Here is a 20688-nt window from a genome sequence, read left to right as displayed (position 1 = left end):
TCAATAATTATAATAAATATTAAATTAAATTACATTATATGCACTTCAACTGCACTAGAGTGCAGATCGAGATATCAAAATCGAGATATCAACTTTTATTTTATCCCTTTTTCCAAAAAGAAACACTGTATGAGTCTTCAGGCGACTTTCTTGATTTCTACAAATGTCGTAATTACAATACATTGCGATTTTCTCGGTATTTTAGCATAATTTCAGCATAAAGAAATTTATCTCCAACAGAGGTTCCATAGTCTCCCCTGTCGACTGTTAAAAATTACAAAAATGATATTTAATTCTCGAATACTGAAGTTGGTCAATGGAACCACGAAAACAAAACTGTATCTCATTTTCAGTACTTTCATAAAGACTGATTAACAACTTAATTAATAAAACATAGATTTATAAAATTCCTGTATTTTTATTCCAATTTTTTAAAATCGATGTTTCAAGAACAAATCTCAGTAAAAGTGTCACTATTTTTACTTCAGTACTTAAGGCTCCTGAGTACTCACTTTAGCCATATTGAATCGTGACGTCATAAGCGAGAAAAGTGTCATAAATGACACGTTGATTTTTCTTGCATGCTAGTTGTAAATAAAGAGGATTTGGATGAAATAAAATGAGATCGCTTTGAAATACTTGTAAAAATGGACGAAAACTATCCTTATCTCCCTTGATAGTCAATAAGTAATCGTAAAAGGCACGTAAAGTGCGTTTACTAGTTTTTATTTAATGCGTAGCCTATTCTCACTTCACGAGCTTTTTTCGACTATCAGAGGAGATAAGAAGAGTCTTATTTTAAAGCGATTTTATCATTTCGTTTCTTCCAAATTCTCTTTATTTACAAATGATATGCAAGAAAAATCAACGTGTCATTTCTCGCTTATAACGTCAATGATACTATAACTGATTCAATATAGCTGAAGTGACTACTCAGGAGCCTTAAGGATAAAACTCAAGGGATTGGGTTACCATTGCTTTCGACATTTAACAGTGCAGGGCACGAATGACCCAATACTCAAAAAAGTGATCTTGCAGTTATAGCGAAAATTATCCAAGTACGAAAAGTAGCTAAAATAGATAAATTTCTAACAAGCTGCGATATTAGATATGTATTGCATCTAATCCCTGATGAAATTTTTCTCAGAATTTTTCATATAATTTTTCAGAATTTCTATATTAATTTTATAACTTTCTCACATTTTTTATATGAATTAGAACATTTCTTAGAAAATCTACATCTTTTCTCAAAATTTTTTCATATATGTTAATTATAAAATATCGTAAGATTTTGAAGATTTTTTATAAGTATAATTTTTGATGAAATGAATTATAAAATCTAAAAAATTTTAAAATATTTTTTTAAATTATGAGACGAAAAATTTCAGAATATTTCAGAATTCACTTGTATGAAAAATTCTGAGAGAAGATGTAAACTTTCCGAATATTTCTGAGTATTTTTGAAAAATGTTCCAATTCGTATGAAAATTATGAGAAAAATCTTCACCAGGGATCATATAGAAGACAGAGATAGAATTTGTGCTATAAATTCTATGCGTATGATACATAATTTTCAGATACAACAACTCTAATTGGAACAGAAAAATATTTTTTTGCGTGAATCGTGTGTACTAACAATAACAGTTAATAATAACGTCTTCAACATATACAAGCACATATATAAGCACAGTGAAAAAAAAAAAATCTCCTTTTTTAAACAATACATCATAGAAATTCCTACAAAATTAATTCAGATTGGAACAATCATGTAAATCGTTAAACACAGAAGAACGAAAAGGTAATTATGAGAACGAGGATACCTTATACAGTTTCTCGTTAGGTTATTTCAAGGGTTAACGCGCACAATGCTCTCCAAACGGCAGCCGTATATATACACAACGTTGCACCAGGAGACCGCACGGCGATCTTGGTTCATTATCGCGACTGCTCGCGAGGCGAACTTAGACCGCGAGTTCCATAATTGCTCCCTGCGAAGTGTTACATCCGCGTGCGCGCGAAAACAAACCGAATTGAGTAAGGCATTCGTGACCGGCGAAAGTTTGCATTAATGATATGATACGCCCGATGTGCTCGTGTAAACAAGATTCTGTCGAGTGGTATATATATATATATAGGTGAGCATTTTTAAAAGGTGATCTTTCGCGGAATTAAACTGCACGATCAGATCAGATAAGATTCGGCGCAAAAGGTAAAATTACACGCGTAATATCACAACAGGCTCTTTTAGCTTAGTTGCAATAATAACATTGCTGTAATAACAATAACAATAACCGATGGAAAAAAGCATGAAACGATAAAACGGGATATTACGTTAAAAATAATTACAACGCACGGCGCTATGTCATAATCATATTATACTGCTCGCGCACGTAAAAAAATTCATATCAATAAAATGAGATATCGGATTTATCATATTATTTATCATATCACTAGTAACAATCCAGATATTACTCAACAATCATTGTTAACGCCAAACATTATTCCAATGTATTTCATTATTTATTCATTATTTTGTACATAAAAACACAAATGTGTGGAAAATAGTATCTTTTTCTCATTTAAACAAATTAACAAAGTCATGGCTTATTTCGAGCTTATAATTAGACTGACTTTAAATTAATACAATTAACAATCTTCTTATTTTATGTAATCTGTCTTAACACATTTTGACATTCGAATCTTATATGAATCGACACATTACCACTGATGGTTTATAAATATTTCATTATATAACGCTATCTAATTGATAATTTAATAACGTATTTTTGCTTTATACACTGAAGAAGGCTTTGTAAGCCGAAACGTTTGTAATTTTATATTTTTTTATATTATTTTATTAATTGTATTTAGATTATTATATAGTATTTACATTGTTATGTTAATTGTATTAATTTAAGTCAGTCAGTCTAATTATAAGCTCGAAATAAGCCACGACTTTATTAATTTGTTTAGAAAATATACGAGCGTTTTCACTCTAATTTTCTCATTTAACTCAACTTTGTGTCACTAAAATTTTCTTATACATATATACAATATTTTACAACGGGATATATGTTTTCTTTTCTTTCGGTTCACAAAATTAAATAGTATATAAATATTAATATGTAGGTTATACGACTCGGAAACCGGCTACACAATGAGTAAGATTAATTAACGTGGATTTGGAGCACAATTCAATGCTGAATTCATATATTTAAAAAACTAAAAATGGAAAATACGAAATCTGTGTAAAAATAATAAAAATGTTAACATATATCTACTTTTCTCTACAATATATTTAATTTAATAACTTAATATCAATTTAATATAAATCGAATATCTGATAAGCTCGAAATAAATTTCAACGAGAAAATTGTATGATCATTATTAATTGAATTTTCGATACTGAACATTTTTAGAACTAATGTTAAACTGAAATCTATTAATAAAGTAAAATTTATTTTATCAAATTAAATGAAGGAAAAATCTTTATCTATTTAGCTGTATAAAATTTAGTTCATCGAGAAAAGCCCTTCATATTTTCTTCTATATTTTCGAGCCTCATCTTCATATTATCTTCTATATTTTATTGTTAATATAATATCGTTAATAATTCAGTAACTATTTCAAAATGTTAATACAAGAATATTTTAAAACATTTTTTCTGTTTATTTCAGTAGAAATTGCGGTCAGCAATAAATTTAGAACTTTCTGGGTTTTACAATGGTAAAACCATAACTCATGTATTACATTTGGCTCGAAATTTAAAATAAATCTATCTTGTATTCAAAATACCAAAAATATAGCCTTAGGTCATTCTCACTAAGACACAGAAAGAATGTGGAATTTCAAAATAGTATTTCAACGATCGAAGAATATAATTTCAATATTCTAAGTTTAAAATTCCAATTCAAATATTCAGATATTTTTCCGGAAAGAAGAAGAAACGAAGAATACGATTTTTTATGCCAATTATAAATATTCAATTTAAATATTTCACATATAGGGGATATAATTGCATTAATCTTTGAATGCAAAACACAGAATTTTCTTTTGTATAAAGTAATCACGAAAATAGAAGAAGAAAACGAACGTATTGAATGTAATAGCATTGATCGAGTGCAAAACTCATGAATTCTCTTTCGTAGATAATAGGTTCGCATTGTTTGAAATCCCCAAACACTTTTGCACTTAAACGAAGATAAATATATATTCGGACGTTGAAGCGAGAGAAAGCAAAGATGCCGAGTGCAAAAAGTACAAACAACGCGAACAGATCTAAGAGTAATCACAAAAATAAAAGAAAAAAAAACAAATTTGAAATTCATAGCTCATTTATTCTCTCTTCTTCTTCCTTTCCTCGTTCTTTCCTTCTCTCTCGGATATTTCTCATCCACATTTTTTTTCCGTAAATCCATTCCGTAAATTCGTCGTGCTTAATTTTTTCCTTAATTTTTCCTTTCACTTTCGAAAACTACATCCAGACAGCTTTTCTAATTATAATGCAAAAAATAGTGTAAGAGCGAGCAACTAAAACGACTCACGTTTGGAGCCTTATAGGTTACTCCCGTTCGGAGTCACGTTCACCGTGCATCATACATACATATGTAAAATGCGGCCCATGATACCGTCGCTTTGCGATAAAGGAAAAGGGACTCACCGAGCGGCGACGGCTCGTTCCGCGTGCCTGCTCGTCATCCTCGAAGAATCCTGGGCCGGTCGTGCTTGCGTGGGAAGACTCACGGCGGCGAGCAGATCACTCCATGCCAGGCACCCCGTGCGGTGGCGACGCGCACACCAGCCTTCGAAGCAGAAGACGTTTTCTCTCGAGCGGGCTTCGTTCGAGCGAGACGTAACGAAACGCACCCGTAACAAATCGCACGCGAATTCCGAGCGTCACGTCGCGTCGGCGACGACTTTCGCTCGAACCGAACGGTCGGAAGTTAGCCGCGACTGCACGCCAAGTTCCGCGCGGAATTCAAATCGAAACTTCGCTCGCCTCCGCGATATCGCGTTTCCCTTCGTCCTTCTCGTACACTGGAGACCTTATAACAGAATCTGACCACAAGCAGTTTTGTCAAAACGAGAATATGAAAGAAGGGATGTATATATTGTCTCTTTTTATGTTATCTCATTCTAACTTACTACCTTATTCATTCTAACTTACTGAAGTTGACAAAAACGACAGTTTAATCAAAAGTTTGTTATCTTGTGGTTCAGACTCTGGGCGTTTTCCAGCAAGGACAGAGTGTAACACAGTGAATCATTTCATCCTTGTTTAACGTTGACAAACAACAAAGCTGTAATGATTCACTAGCTCAAATTCAGTAGACTCAATAATTGAGCGAGCGCTCGCTGCTATTGACGTATTCTTCGAGGGCTAAAAGTCTAATTGGGTGATCTAGAAAATGTACTCTTGCTAGAAAACTCCCACTGTTATAGGATCTTTGTTCCCGCACAATGGGCTAGAACGTAGTTAAGTTATTTTTAATCTCTTAAGAGCTAAAAAAAAATCTTTCCGCAATGCAGGATGTTGCCAGGATTGTAAGCAGGAGTTTTACCATTTTTGTGTATTCTTGATATAATTTCTCTCACGGCTACATCTTTTTTCAAAAAATTAACGGCACCTTTTAAATTATAGATCTCTATTTTCTTGACCTCCATTATAAAACATCGTTCGATGTAGTTTTAATTTGCTCCTGTCAAAATCAATTTTATATATTGTAATAATGCGATTAATGTCACTTTCGTTTCATCGAAGCGCTACATCTGAGCACTAGTGAAACACTGATCGACGGTCGTAAAAGAGGCAACCGCCGATCGAGTTGTAAACAGGCAACTTTTCATATATATATATAGTTTGATCAACTTTCATTTTTATTAAAATATTAAATAATAAATTATTTCGTCAAAAAAATAATTTATACATTCTTCGGATTTCCAAGTGTGGAATTCCGGAACACATGGAAAAATTTTGAAATACTCCAAATCAACTACAGTATAGTCGACGCCCATGACAAGAATATACATACAAATAGCAGCGAGCGTTTACTCAACTGTTGAGTTTGCTAAATGCGTCCATTCTCACGTAAGGAGAGTCCCAATTATCCACATCGCCAATTAGGCAATTTAATATAAAATTTGGTGGTATATTGAAAAATTTCTCTAGGCACCAACTGAAATAAACAAATGTGTCCAATTGGTATTGTGCACAGATGAAACCCTCTTTTCACGTGTATTTCCTTTTTCTTCCTTTCTTCGAGAAACAGATATCGATTTTTCGCGATAAAATATTAATCAATTTTTGATTAATATTTGTTTTTTCCGCCATATCTCAATTTAGATCAAAGAGATATCCGTACCAGCTCAATTCATCATGTAATACATTAGATACGCGCGAGGGAAGGCGATATAGCGCTCGATTAAGAAAGTAAAGAAATTACACTTTGATCGAGTTACTTGCTTTCGATTATATTCTTAAAAGATCGAGTCAATTAAAGACTCGAAGACTTCGCGCGAAGACTTTGATTTACTCAATACGTTACATGTGCGAAGGTAGGCGTTTGCAATTACGTTCCCTCCATTTGTCGCGTCCAAACGACCATAATTGCACACACATGTTCGTTAATCTTTACTGGCTCGGAGTAATTAATAATTAATCATTCGAGTTTGTGGGCATAATTAGCTAGAATTTAATCGACTATACGGATAAACTGATTCGTTACGTGAGACATCAAAGTAACTAATAACGAATATCAAATATTATTCATCCGTAAATACTTTCGGAAAAATATGAAAATGAATATCATTAAAATGAATATCATTACGCAACCAAACAGATTTCGCCATGTAAATAAAACGCATTTATCGCATGAATCCGATGAAGAAAAAGAGTTATCGACGTTCTGTAATATGCTTTTCATTTTTGCTGTATTCAATAAAAAGTATTCTTTCTAATAGTTGTAATAAGTAATTATGACGGCTTTACAAGAAAAATTTTGTCGACATGTGCAGCCAGCGAATGAATTTTTGCAATATTTACATTGTTAGATTAAAAGATTAGATTGACAACGACAATGCATCAGAAATAATTGCTTTTCCCATCATACATAATACCTCAAACTATATTTTTCCCATTGAAAGAAATACTAAATTTTAATAAATATTTGTTAGATAATTCTAAATAAATATTAATTAAATGTAAACATATATTTATAGTTTTAAAAAAGCTTTTTTCAAATTGCAGAAAGAAATATGATAGGTTTTATGAACACGCACATCAATTTTTCTATTTTTGAAAAAGGAACCGAAAAAATCCGCGGAAAAATTGGAAAAAACGGTTTTCTTCCAAAATTTTAAAACCATACATTTATTTATGTATTGCATAAATTAGAATTTATTTGCTACAAGAATCATTAATTTGATTAACTATCATTTTTTTGTTGAGCGAATATTTATCACTATAAGTAAATGTTTACTTAGTATTCAAAGAAATTGTAGTAAGATTTAATAAATTTTCTTTTCAGTGCATTGGCCGCGTTCAGCAGAATGTTTATTTTGCAACTGTTGAAGTTTTCTTCGCACTCATTGAATTGTACTTTTAGATCTAAAAGAACAGTTCTATTATCTCAGCGCAGAAAACTTCCAGTAGTTACAAAATAAACATTCTGCTGAATGCGGCCATTTACTTTCTACTGACGAATGTCCTCATCGTAGATAAAATCCAATTCATGGTGTTTAAAGACATCTTTTAAAGAAAATCTTATCAACTGAATATTAATTATAATATAATATAAAAGATATATAAATTTAACGATAAAACGGATTTAAATTATTATATTCTTTAACTTGCCACGACTTGAATAACCATTCGTCAATTTTGATATCAAAATATCGTCAATATTTGCAAGCATAGGAAACGGACAAATATTATCAAATAATTCTCGTTTTATCTCGTAATGCTACTCAGAAATTGTTACAACACGCTTTCGAAATAGCAAGCGAATCACCTGAATGACGTCATGTAAACGGAAGCCGGGAACGGATGATTTTTTGTCTTGTCCCGAATAACATAGAGCGACAACCTGATGACGACGTAAAGCGAGGCGAGCGAGAAAGGAAAGGGGACGGCGTGCTCTTTCCTTGAACTCTCGGATGCGAATTCCGCACGCGACTGGCACTGATCGCGAGTAGGAGAGGATCGCCGGCAGGAAAAATGATCACGAACTCACGCGCGCGCACGTTCAATTTGCATGCAGACGATGTACCGGCAACTTCACGCGACAGCGGAGTACATACACCGGACGGACGCAGCGGCAACTTCAGGGCGATGCGTGTTTTTAAACGACTGGAGATGAGACACACACGCGCGCGCGCGCGCACACGCACGTCTACCTCTCGTGATCTCTTTTTTCAATGTCGTAATACGATGATAATAGGATGAGACGATAATAGGAAGGACTACGCGTCCTACGGGAGATACACACTTTCGACTCCTGTTCCACGCGATCTGTCACCGCGAGCCAAGTGCGTGCCCGGGGCAGCGGCGAGGTATGCGTCGTGCTGCGCGCGTATGCGTGCGCGCGCCTGTCGCGTGTCACACAGCCGGTCCTTACCAAGGATGCACCGGCAACGACGTTAATACCCGGAGCGACTCCGACGAGAGAGAGCGATCGCGAACGTGTACGTTACTCCAAGCCCCGCTCGGGCGACCGACCGACCGAACGAACGACCGACCGACCAACCCGACCGTACCCGTGAAAGGCGACTGCGACTTCACTCACTCCAACTACTCGTCTACTCCAAGCCAAGCGCCGTAACCATCGCGGGAGTGGGGGGGAGCTCCGTTTCGCTCGCGCTCGCCAATAGCGCGCAGGCGCGGGCACTCCTTCCCCTCCTGCTCCACCAACTTCACAGCTATCGTGCCGATCGTGCGGCGTGCCCGGCGGGAGCAGCTCGTAAAATTGGCGGGGACGGGAACCGCGGCAACTTCACGCGTTACTCGCCAGACGACGCCACCGCACGGACGCGCTTAAGCTTGCAATGCTTGCATGGTCAGGGCTGTCGCCTGTCGTCACGTCGGCAACGAAATACGTATATATATGAATATATACCGAAGCGTATCTATTTTCGATATCCGGCAATACCCGAAGCCATTAAGAGCGACCGAGTGGAATCGTAGCTTATTTATAAAATCGATGTATATACACAAAGATTGCCCACATCATCTCTATTTTTTTTTATTTTTAGATAGGTGTATAAATACCTACGATGGATGAAACATGCATGTAATTTTTTTTCTTTGATATAAATTCTTTATGTATATTCTTCCAATATTTCTTTTTTATAATTAGAAGTATCAAATTGCTTATGAAAATCAAATTATAGTTTCTTTTCTTAAAGAATAAGATATGTACGTTCTAAATTAAAATCTTGTATAAACTATTGCAGTAATCTATGATTTGCAGCGAGAGAGAGAGAGAGAGAGAGTTTAATATAATTTATGACTAACAAACATTTTACATTAGAAGCATTGAATTGCTTATGGAAATAAAATACATAGCCCCTAAATCAAAATCTTATATAGTGTCGCAGTAATTTTATTTACAATTTAATAAAATTTATAAATTTATAAATTTATGACGACCCCAACAAACATTTTATATTAAAAATTTGTATGAAAGTAAAATTAAATTTACTTTTTTTAAGGATTGAAATACATACCTTCTCCTAATTCATAATTTTATACAGAGTAATAGTTGATAACACACATGCAGTTTAACTTTGATAAATGTTTTACATATGGTACAAATTTACGATATGCATGCAAAGTTTAATAAAATTTATCTTTATTATGTATGAAAATGAACGTTTTACATATGGTGCGAAACCGTGTAGGTACAATAAAAATTAAGCTAAATCGTAGGAATAACGAAGTGACAAACATTAAAATTAGAAAGAAAAAAATGAGCGGAAATAAAAAATAAGCACGTTTTCATATGTGCAAATAAATCATCGGATATATCGAATCGTTTCTGTATCTATTTTCCAAATTATTTTACAAGAAACGAAGTCAGTCTTCGCTTATTAGCTCGCAAGATAAAAAAAAATTTGTAACAGAACTAAACATTCCACAATCTGGTTTTTTAGATGAAAAGCTCATTTAATTTCAGCAGCTCACAGAACTTAATATTCACAAACTCAATTTCATCCATATGTTACACGAGTTTTCTGTATGTAATTAAAACCGTTATGTACAATCGAGTCATATGGTTAAACTTTCAAACTCTGGAATCGTTGCTATTATTATCGAAACCTTATAATAATCTTCGTGATTCTGACAGGAGGAAAGCGCAAGAAACTTGTGAACCGTGATGAACGCGCGAGACGATTTAATATCTAACTAGTAAATTGAAATTTTATTATATATTTTATATGAATTTGGCCAAATGGAGTTACTCATTTTAAGTTACTCGAAAATGCACACTGAAGTTTGCCATTTTTCCTTCTTTTCTTATCATAACGAATTCAATAATAAGGAACTGTTAATTAACTGTTCATAATCTCATAATTATAATTATAAAGCGTAATTTTACCGACATAAACGTATATTAATAAAGATTAATAAAGCATATTAAATTCATATGAAACGATGAACTGGATTTATGTGTGTTGTACGAGATTGTGAAATGAGAGTTATTTGAAAGCAAATTAACAAAACCTACCTCTTAGAAGTACATGACGCGATTCAAAAACGAAAATGAGACAAAAGTTCAACGATGACAGTTTGATAAAGTAATCGCTCACAGTTGTAAATAATTAAACATAGTAATTGAACAGATTTTCATACGTTCTCTGATGTTTTCACAATGTTCAAAAGTTGCAAACTACCAAAGACTTCCGTTATCTCGAGCCATGCTATAACGCATCGCTCGCAACACTCTAAAATTTCCTACACTCGGCCTAGAACCCATTCTCTCTCCCTGTCTTGTCCGTTTGTCAATTATCAATGAACATTTGTCTTTCTTTAACTCTTATTTTTTTATCTATATTAAATTATATCTCAATATACTGTTTTATTTATATATCTATATATATATATCTATGTATATATCACGCCAGTCTCGCCATCGATTTAGTAATCTAGGTACACTTTGTTAACAAGCACTGGACCAATTCTTTCCTCCTCCCGTTTGTCCACGAATCTTAAAATATTCAATGTCAATTATCGCTAAATTATGCTGGCTTCTGCGAACCCTTCTTGCCAATAAGTGATTTGTGGATATGTGGAATAACACCTGCAATCAAACAACAATATACATAAATTTCTTTCTCAGAGGAAATATGTCAGTATTGTATGAAACAGGTGGCTGTGATTAAAGAATACTAGGGGGGAGGTAGACGAGTATATAAAGAATAGGATAATTAGAACAGAATAGGAGTCAATTAAGACATTCGGAGTAAGGAATTGAATAGTTTTAGAGAAAAGTAATTGTCTTTATGTAATTAGACGCATAAATAGAAGTGCGGAAGGATATGTGAGGCTAAAGCATTTCTTGTAAAACAAATTCCCTTCTGTATTTGTTGAAGTAAATAAAATATTCTATTGTATTCATAAATTTCCTTTTCGTTTTCTCACTAGTATAAAAGTCATAAAAAAAATTAGCAACAAACTTACATACATGTACAGAAACTTTGAACATTACTGCATACAAAATGTCATCCCATAAAGTTGATAATTTTCGAAATTATAAATAATTAAGAATTTACGTTAATAACTATAGTTAAATATATAAGCTATGTAAAAATTATAAAAAGACACGTACCTCCTCCTGCAATAGTTGCCTTAATGAGACTATCTAATTCTTCGTCACCACGAATAGCGAGTTGCAAATGTCTAGGTGTAATACGTTTAACTTTCAGATCCTTTGATGCATTTCCCGCCAACTCCAATACCTGAGAGCAAAAAGAAATTGTAACTGTTTAATAAACCATTCTATAGAAAATAAAATATATCAATAATAGCTATACAAACAATGAAAATAATAAGCCATAAAAATGATTGTCAGTCAAAGTGAATTACTCTCTCGCGCGTACATGGCAATTTTAATTTCAATAAACGTATATTGCCATCGATATTAAATATTTAATTAATTTAAAATGAATTCAACTCAAAAATAAAAGCGGGAAAGGGAGCTATGTTTTTAGAGACTGCGACGCCATCACACTTGTGATGCCGCGTTTGTAACGGTTTTCTGCCTGTATTTTAATTCTCTCCCTATCTTCTATGTACAATGTCCATTCTTTCTTTGTCTCCTCCCTGCATTTACGTCAGCGTAAGCATTATTGGACATTAATTATTTAGTTACATTGCATAAAATATAAATAGTTCAATAATTAGACGTTAAATAACGTAACTGCGCCCTAAGTTTAATTTTAACTAAATTTATATCAAATTACATTGTTTTCAATTATAATTACATTCAAATTGTAATTAACGATTAGATAAAAGGTTTTGAGATATTTCTATTTTCTTTTTGCAAACGCAATATACTAACGATAAAAACAATAATATAATTAAATGCATAAATATTTTTCCCTATTCTCACAAATAATCCTGCTTATTTCATCGTTATCATTTATAATTATTTATTGTTCGCTTCTTACATTCTTATCTTCTCCTTTGTCGGCTTAAACCATTCTTATCTGTATCGATATCTCCTTTCGTTTAAATTTTCAATTGTCAAATTATCAGCTTGTCATACGAAATCCTTGATCTTACGAGAATTTCTCCGAATTGAATGGAGTCTCGATTTCGGTCTTGGTTACAATATCAGTTACAATCTCTCGCATTCTCTCTCTCTCTCTCTCTCACTCTCATGTATACACACACACACACGCGTGCACGCACATGTATGCTCACTTACCTCGGCCGTAAGGTATTCCAAAATGGCCGCGCTGTAGACCGCCGCAGTAGCGCCTACCCGACCATGACTCGTGGTTCTGTTTTTCAAATGCCTGTGAATTCTGCCTACGGGGAACTGCAATGAGAGACGGTGGTATTAGCCCGCGCTTTTCTCACCCCCGGGAAAGCGATGACAGTACCTGCAGCCCCTCGTCACCTCGATACACCCGGTATATGTTTCTTATGCGTTGAGAGACTTGACGTCACTGTTACGCGCAGAAATGTATGTAATACGTGTGTAGTGATATAAAAAGCTCGGTCTCGAAGTTGGACTTTAGGTTCAGAGCGAAAAGGGAACGACTGTTCGACTACCACGTAGTTATATGGTAAACTTCGTAAACATCATTACCGGCATCCTATTTTCCAGACGCTGTCAATAATATATGTACATAAAGTATACTCAACTCCGTAATAAGACCGAACTTTTGCATTATATCTAAATTGGATGTTATTAAGGCGCAAAATTTTATTTTGTTGCTTACATTTACGATTGGAAACGATATCCCGAGTACGAAAATATTCCGAAGAAATAATTAAAAAATTTACTAAATTTGTATTTTCAAGTTATATTTTTAGTTATAAGTTTATAACTGTAGACATGTTTTTAAATTTGGACCTTTAAACTTATTTATATCGAAATGTTTGTTAAACAATATTGCCCAAATCTTACAGGAATATTTGAAAAAAATAACTCGATAGGCAAGACACGAAAAAAAACCATGTAAATATGAAACCGTACGTTTTTCCGCAAAATATAAAACAAGTAGAATAACAATGGAATAAGTAAAGCAAATAATGTAATAAATATATCGTTTGTCACTGACATCATTTTATCATTAAATGTGATAAAAACATTTCGTAAAAGTACTCAATAATGGTCTCATTATCAAGTAAAACATTCTAGACAAGAGGAATTTCAAATATTTTTGAATTTCAAACTAGAAGATGGAAATAACACAAAAAACTTATATAAATCTCAACAATTTCGCATTTCACCTAAACTTTCAAATTTTCTGCTCGGAAGATTTGCATCAAGATGCGAAATACAAACAATTTGCGAAATCGCAAAATTTAAAAGCTACGTTCGAGATTGAATAATTATTTTATACATAATTAACGAATGAATAATTAGTGACGAATTAAAATTACTTATAAATAATAAAACTACATTTGATCTGAACGTAGCGTCAACAATGTTCTCGATGGTTCACTGCATTTAAGAGACGGTTTCCCTATGAATGCAGAAAACGTTTATTTAAAACTGCACAAAAGAAATTTAATAAAAGAAAATTATAATAAAAAAATAACAAATAACTTGAAATATTAAAAATATTTAAATCACTTTTAAATCCTCAGAAATATAGCAGAAATATACCCTAAAATCCAGAATTGTTAAAAATTCTTATTATTACTTGAAGATTAATGCCTGTTCAACTTATTCTTCATCCTTTTCCAATTTTTAAAATTCGAAAAAAAAAATAAAAATAAATTAAATTAATTGAGATTAAATTTCTACGTTGGTAGAAATGGACATGTGTTTTACAATCAATGATATCTCATTTTATATAACGTTTTGTGACATGCACCGATACGAGATACAAGAATAGAAATCAATAATTCAGTCACCTGACACCACAATTTAATCACCAAATGTTGACATATCAATGATATCGACTTAAGTCAATAATTGCGAGACTCTTGAAACTTTCTTGCGCCAAGGTACGGGGCACCCTGTGTCTTAATTCGCCACTGAGGGCGCGTCTAGTGACTTCTGCCGGAACTTTTGCGTCAGTACCGGTCGAACGTTTTCCGGACGGATCAACTCGCGTCTACTATCCATTCATATGACATCCGGTCGTTGTCGGTCACGGCGTCGGTAGCCTCTCTCTCTGCCTCTCTCGGCTCTCTCGGCTCTCTCGGTCGAGGCGGGATATCGAGCGATAAGCGCGACAGCATGGATTTCCGCGTAGAGTTCCATAACACAACGCGGCCGGAATGAACCTCGGTCGTCTCATCCATCCTCTTCCGCGAAGATCGTCGCCCCGGGAAGTCGTGTCTGTCTGCTCGTCGCGAAGCGTCCCGGGCACATTCCGCTTCGTCATTTCAACATTCCGCGTCGTTCTCTCTCAAGAGAGAAAAAGAGAGGGAGAAAGGAAAATTCCCGCTCATCTCTCGGCTCTGTTCGCGGAATCCGCGCGAATATCAGACCTCGTCCCGTTCTCACGCTACGAATATCGAGCGGTACGATTTGGCTCGCTCTTTCTCTCCATCTCTCTCCGTCTCTATCTCTTTCGCCCTGCCGCTCCTTTCTCTCTCGCTCTCTCTCTCTCTTTCTCTCTCGCTCTCCGACTTTTGGTACAAAGTTTCGTCATCCGACGCCTCGAGACGCATTTGAGAACCTCACTCTAGCTAGAGCTATCTATCTCGTCTGATGCTCTCTAAAATTCTCTCATTCTCTCGTTCGAAGATTCCCCGTGTAAGTGGTCTTCACTCCCCCTCCCCTCCCCTCGTACACTCTCTCTCTCTCTCTCTCTTCCCTCTCCTGTCTCAAACGCGGTCGATATTGTTGCACAATAATTTTGTCACCGCTGATACCGGGCTCACAATCGACATGTCGAAATGTTGCATTTCCACAGAGATTCAAATTCATAAGAATAAGAATTTGTATGGTGTACATCAAGTTTGTCACAGAAAAAAATTCGAATCATACTCCAGCTGTATCTCACGCTCATCTGTTACAAAACCGCGACTTCAAAGTTTAATCGTTCGTTAAAAGTTTCATCGTTGCACGAGCGACACACATTTTTGTTATTATAATCGTATTGTGTTTAATTCGACTAAGATTATTCAATAGCCCACAGAATCGGCTATAACTTTTTATCTTTCCCGAGACGCGTCGAGAATTTTCACAAAGAGCGTCGTTCGACGAGAATCGTAAATAACCGGGAATATCTGGGCTATCGAGACTTGTTGAATGCTTAATTTTTGCACGATCTTGTACGTACTTCAAAATACGACAAAAGTATAATTAATTCCTGCTGGCGAAGCGTCGTTTCTGAGTATCGTCTCGCGGAGAAGTGCCTCTAATCTGTCTTTCTAAAGAGTGCGTGGTATATCGAAGTAATCTTATTTGCCAAATGTTATTGGCGACGGAATTATCGGGCAGGAATATCGACTTGTAACCTAGGAGCCCATTTCGGTTCCTCGTTTGCATTAATATTAAAGCCCAGTTCGTCGTCAATCTAAGACTAACTTTAATCTCTATTTAAATTACTCTTTTCTATTAATTAGAATTAGAAAAAAAATAAGTTAAACCAAAATTAAATTTAATCTATGTTAGATCTATTCGCGTTGATTAAAATCTCCAAAAATTGTTGCACATAAAATAAGATAAATATATATTCGGGCATTAAAGAGAAAGAGAGCGAAGATGCTTAATGCAAAAAATAGCAAGCAACGCGAACATATCTGTTCGTAGAAATGAGAAATAAAAATTACAAAAAGGTGAAAATTAAGTAAAATTAAAATTAATAATAAATCGTTTATTGAAGATTAAAATTAATCTACATTAGTAGAAACGGGTATAAAAATTAAAAAAAAGAAAAGATAAGTTAAATCGAGATTAAAATTAAATGACATCGATAGAAACTGGTCTGAATCAGCTAAATGTAAGCATATGCTTGTAAATAAAGAAGATTCGATCGCATTCAACACGAACAAGGATTTTGCTCATCGATGTGACACTTTGAACAGGCATTTTTAGTTAACATTTAAACGACGGAGCGTGATTACAATTGAGAATTTTAATCACGATTATGGAAACGCGGCATGTCGATAATATGTCAAAAAATCGACTAGAACTTTTAATAAACAGTGATAACTAACACCGACTTAATCGCGGTCATGAATTTTTTTTTTCCTATGAGAGGACGTAACTTTCTGTAAATTTCTAATTTAGTTACAACGTATTATATTTAAATTAAACGAGAATAAAAGAACAGTTTTTGTTTGAACAAAATATTTTTGTTCAAAAAGCACCGCTGCTTTCATTTTAATTCATCTGATGGTGAAAATAAAATAGAACTTTTAATATTTAATTGTCAAGTTACTTAATGCAGATGGTTTGCTATAATAACGAACCGAATCAAATACGATGCGAATTTAAACTCAATAAATAGACATTCATTTTGAAAAAAATAATAATAATAATAAATAACGTCATCACTCGCTACGTTTATTTCCGTCCTAAATTACATAATTTCAGTTTTATTCGACGAAATTTTGCTGCATCACGGGGGTGCGTTGACACTTGACACTCACGACGCTCGTTGAATATTTCATCCTTGTTCATCAAATGTTAAGGATAATACTCGAGCATTGTGAGCGTCAAATAGAACGCACCCTGATCGTCAAATTGCATCAGCGAAAATTGCATTCCGCATCAAATGGACAACATTCCTCACATGATTCACGGAAAAATGAATTAAATGTACCGGGATGATATTTTCAAAACGTGTCCTTTATTAGTTGATAGTAAACGATAACCCAGTGTAAATGACAAACGATCGATCGAGATATCCGGCAATTAGAAAGCAACACCACCCACGCGACGATGTATCGCGATCGAGGAAGACGAAGACCGGTATTTATAGTCAATTTTGATATTTAAGACTGTGTCCTAAGTACAGTCTTGAGATACAAGCCAATCACAGAGCAGTGTATTTCAAGATCATCATATTTAAAAAGTTGTTTGTACAATGGGAGTAATATGGGGTGTTTTCCATTTGATGACACAAGTCTCGACATAACGTCGTTCTATCTTTGTCACTCTCTGAATATCAAGGATAGAACGATGCTTGTGTCGAGACTCATGTTATTAAATGGAAAGCACCCATGGTGTAGTAAATTGTGTATAAGAAATGTGCATAAGAAATCGACCAATCGCAATCAAACGTGAGAATGATCTGTGATTGGTCAACGTCTAACAGCTGACGGTTTACTGCACAATATTACTTCCATTGTAGATGGCCCATAAAGAGTTGTTTATCTACAATAGATCTGTTCGCGCTGTTTGTACTTTTTGCACTCTGTATCTCCGCGCTTTCTTTCTCTTTAACGCCTCATATATATTTATCTCCTTTTAGTGAAACAAATTTTGGGGAATTTCAAGCAACATGAACAGACCTACTGGTAATAATATGATGTAGTAAATTATAACAGTAAGAAATCGAATAATCACAATAAAAAATTAGAATCGATTATGATTGGTCAATTTCTTAAAAGTTTAATGCTCACTACACAATATTCTTCCCATAGACAGCCAATAATAAGACCATCTTAAACATAAGAAGTGAATATCGGCGATTCAAATTCGCAATTCTCGCGCCTCCTCGATCGGCCGTCCGATGAATAGGAATCCTATTTCCGTGTCCCGTCGACGCGACGGGGAGCTTAAGTCGGCGAATAAACGCGACGGCACGCACGATCGATGGACAACCGCGCGGTCGCGACGAACGTAAATATGATAAAAACAAGCTCGGCCGCGCGAGTATCGATGACAATCGTCGCGTCGGTCGCGAGACGATCGCTCAGGGACGGACGGACGGGGTAACAACAAACAGCGAAACTACGCTTTCGGCTTGTATCATTGAGTTGGATCGTTCGGGGGCTCGTCCACACCAGTCCGCACAAAGTCGGGACGACCGCTGTGATTCGCGGCAAAATTGATTCTCGATTTACAGCGGGTTGCCGGGCTCGCCACAGAGCTAAATAATCCCGCCGAAACGATCCCGGGCAGTGAGAGAGAGAGAGAAAGAGAGAGGAAGGGACGACCCGGAACGCGAGGAAAGCCGGTCGGTCACGTTTGAAAATTATCAATGTACGACATGCGAAATTCGAAAAATAAACCGTTCCACGGGAACGTTTCTCAAAGGTCTGGTGTAGCGTGAATAGAGCGAAGTACGCAGCATCGCGACGCGTCCGTAACGATGTGTCCGGACACGCGATGTGCCGTGGAAAATCACTTCGCCGGCCGCGGTGTCGAGACTGTCGAGAGTCGGCCGGACTTTTCGCGCCACAACCATGATGATTTAACCTGCAAAGCCGCGAGAGCGCACGAGATGGAGAATGCGAGGAGGTCCGGAACGAGATGCCATCGGGGAAAACACGCGTTATTGTCCGAGAAATCAATCCTCCGCCGACGTATGTTAGCCGCGTCGAAACGTTTCACACGACTCACCTGCAGGCCGGCCCTAGCCGAACGCGAGACCGCCTTCGCCTTTGCCTTGCCAGAGTCCTTGCCCGCCTTACCGCCAGCCTGTTCAGAGACGAAAATCACAGGTTAATTCGCAAGATCCAGCCGCGAAACTCCGCCAGTCGATGGAGGAGGATCCGCGGCGTGCGGGGACGCCGACAGTAGGCACGGATGGCCGTCGTGCGCGTCAAAAACTCGCGGATACTCACCATTGCGCGACGTGGATATTCGACACTTCACACAGCACGAAAGACTTACGAGCAGCCACGAACGACGCCGTCTAAACGCGACGAGCCCGCCAAATGCGCTTGGCGCTGCGGGCGCGTCCCGCGGTCGTGCCACGTGACCCGGCTGCCAGCCAATAGAGGCGAAGCTGCGGAGGTGCGAGGCGCCGCCTGGCGGCCAACTCGCCGAGTTATCGGTCGAGGCGATAAACGGTTCTCGGCTCTCGGCTCTCGGCCCGTGCCGTGCGCACCACGCGCACCACGCGTATGCGCCAACGATTCTTGCTCGCCTCCTCGCCTATCCCGTGTATATATATCTATGTATATGTTATACATACGTCGCGTCGCGTCGCCGCGTCGTCGTTTCATCGGCGATGGGTCATATGAATAAAAATGAAGTAAACAGAAGCATAAAAACGATACGTTTGTTGTAATGCACTCGCGCGTGTCACGCTATCTAGAGATCAAATGTCCTGATCGTGCTTAACCGACGACGATTCTATAATTATCTTAAATATATTGTAATGAGATATGTTGTAGCGATCAGTATTATGTTTGCTATGTTTGCTACGTTGCTAACATATGGCATACGAAATACGTTAGAATTGATTTCATTTTCCTTTCGTATATCAGTCATTGTATTTTTCTTTCATTTTTTACGATATAATAAATAATTTCGTTTACAATACCAAGCGGAACAAGTCATCGTGACATCAAAATTAATGTCATTATTAAAATTTATTTTTCAGTTATGATTTATTGTAACGTCATTTCAATATGATTTGTTTTGCTTTGGATATATTTTTGATTTTTATGCATATGTAGAAGGAATAATAAAAACAGCACGAAATAATGTATACATTAATGCATGTATAAATTATTGATTATAAATTCACAGTTGTGCATCAGATGGAATTACATCATAAACAAACTGCCCCGTTCTTCACAGTTAACAATATTGTATTTTCTCAATAACAGTATTTCGATCATGCATCCTCGCGGTACGATATGTTTGCGAAACGTTATCGCTGAAATATATGTCAGTAATATAAAATCATTGTATAACAATATATATATATATATATATATATATATATATATATATATATATATATTAATTTACAGCTATATTTTGTTAATTAAAGGTATATCTTAATTTATGTTTCGGGAGAATTACGTTTAATAAATCTAAAAATGTAAAATAATAAACATCTGTGTTGTAAAATATTCTGTAATAATTAACATTA

The 20688-nt window shown here is 35.7% G+C and overlaps 2 protein-coding genes across 4 annotated transcripts in view; both read right to left on the bottom strand.

Annotated features, from left to right (window-relative positions):
• Cad87A (cadherin 87A) overlaps nt 1-8928 on the bottom strand; it is a 271251-nt gene extending 262323 nt beyond the window's left edge. Inside the window, exons 1-2 of one of the 3 annotated variants that reach the window (XM_087412530.1) lie at nt 8487-8928; nt 4661-4802 (exon numbers count right to left, since the gene is read on the bottom strand). In XM_087412530.1, the coding sequence (XP_087268656.1) occupies nt 4661-4698 (38 nt within the window). In that variant the 5' untranslated portion in view covers nt 4699-4802; nt 8487-8928. Of the gene's footprint in view, nt 1-4660 lie in introns of all 3 variants that reach the window. The other 2 variants (XM_087412531.1, XM_087412529.1) reach the window with 2 other exon arrangements.
• A 903-nt stretch (nt 8929-9831) lies between these two features.
• Nucleotides 9832-19573, bottom strand: His2Av (Histone H2A variant). Its single transcript, XM_011070351.2, has 5 exons — nt 19427-19573; nt 19203-19280; nt 12927-13040; nt 11826-11955; nt 9832-11297 (listed from the first exon to the last, which is right to left on the bottom strand). The coding sequence occupies exons 1-5, from the start codon at nt 19427-19429 to the stop codon at nt 11236-11238; spliced, it is 387 nt and encodes a 128-aa protein (XP_011068653.1). The 5' UTR covers nt 19430-19573; the 3' UTR covers nt 9832-11235.
• Nucleotides 19574-20688: the final 1115 nt, after the last annotated feature.

This window comes from Acromyrmex echinatior, chromosome 13, assembly GCF_024713525.1.
Source record: "Acromyrmex echinatior isolate Ae372 chromosome 13, ASM2471352v2, whole genome shotgun sequence".
Lineage (NCBI taxonomy): Eukaryota > Metazoa > Arthropoda > Insecta > Hymenoptera > Formicidae > Acromyrmex > Acromyrmex echinatior.
The sequence above is the reverse complement of the archived record's forward strand: the minus strand, read 5'-3'. Positions and strand labels throughout refer to the sequence as shown.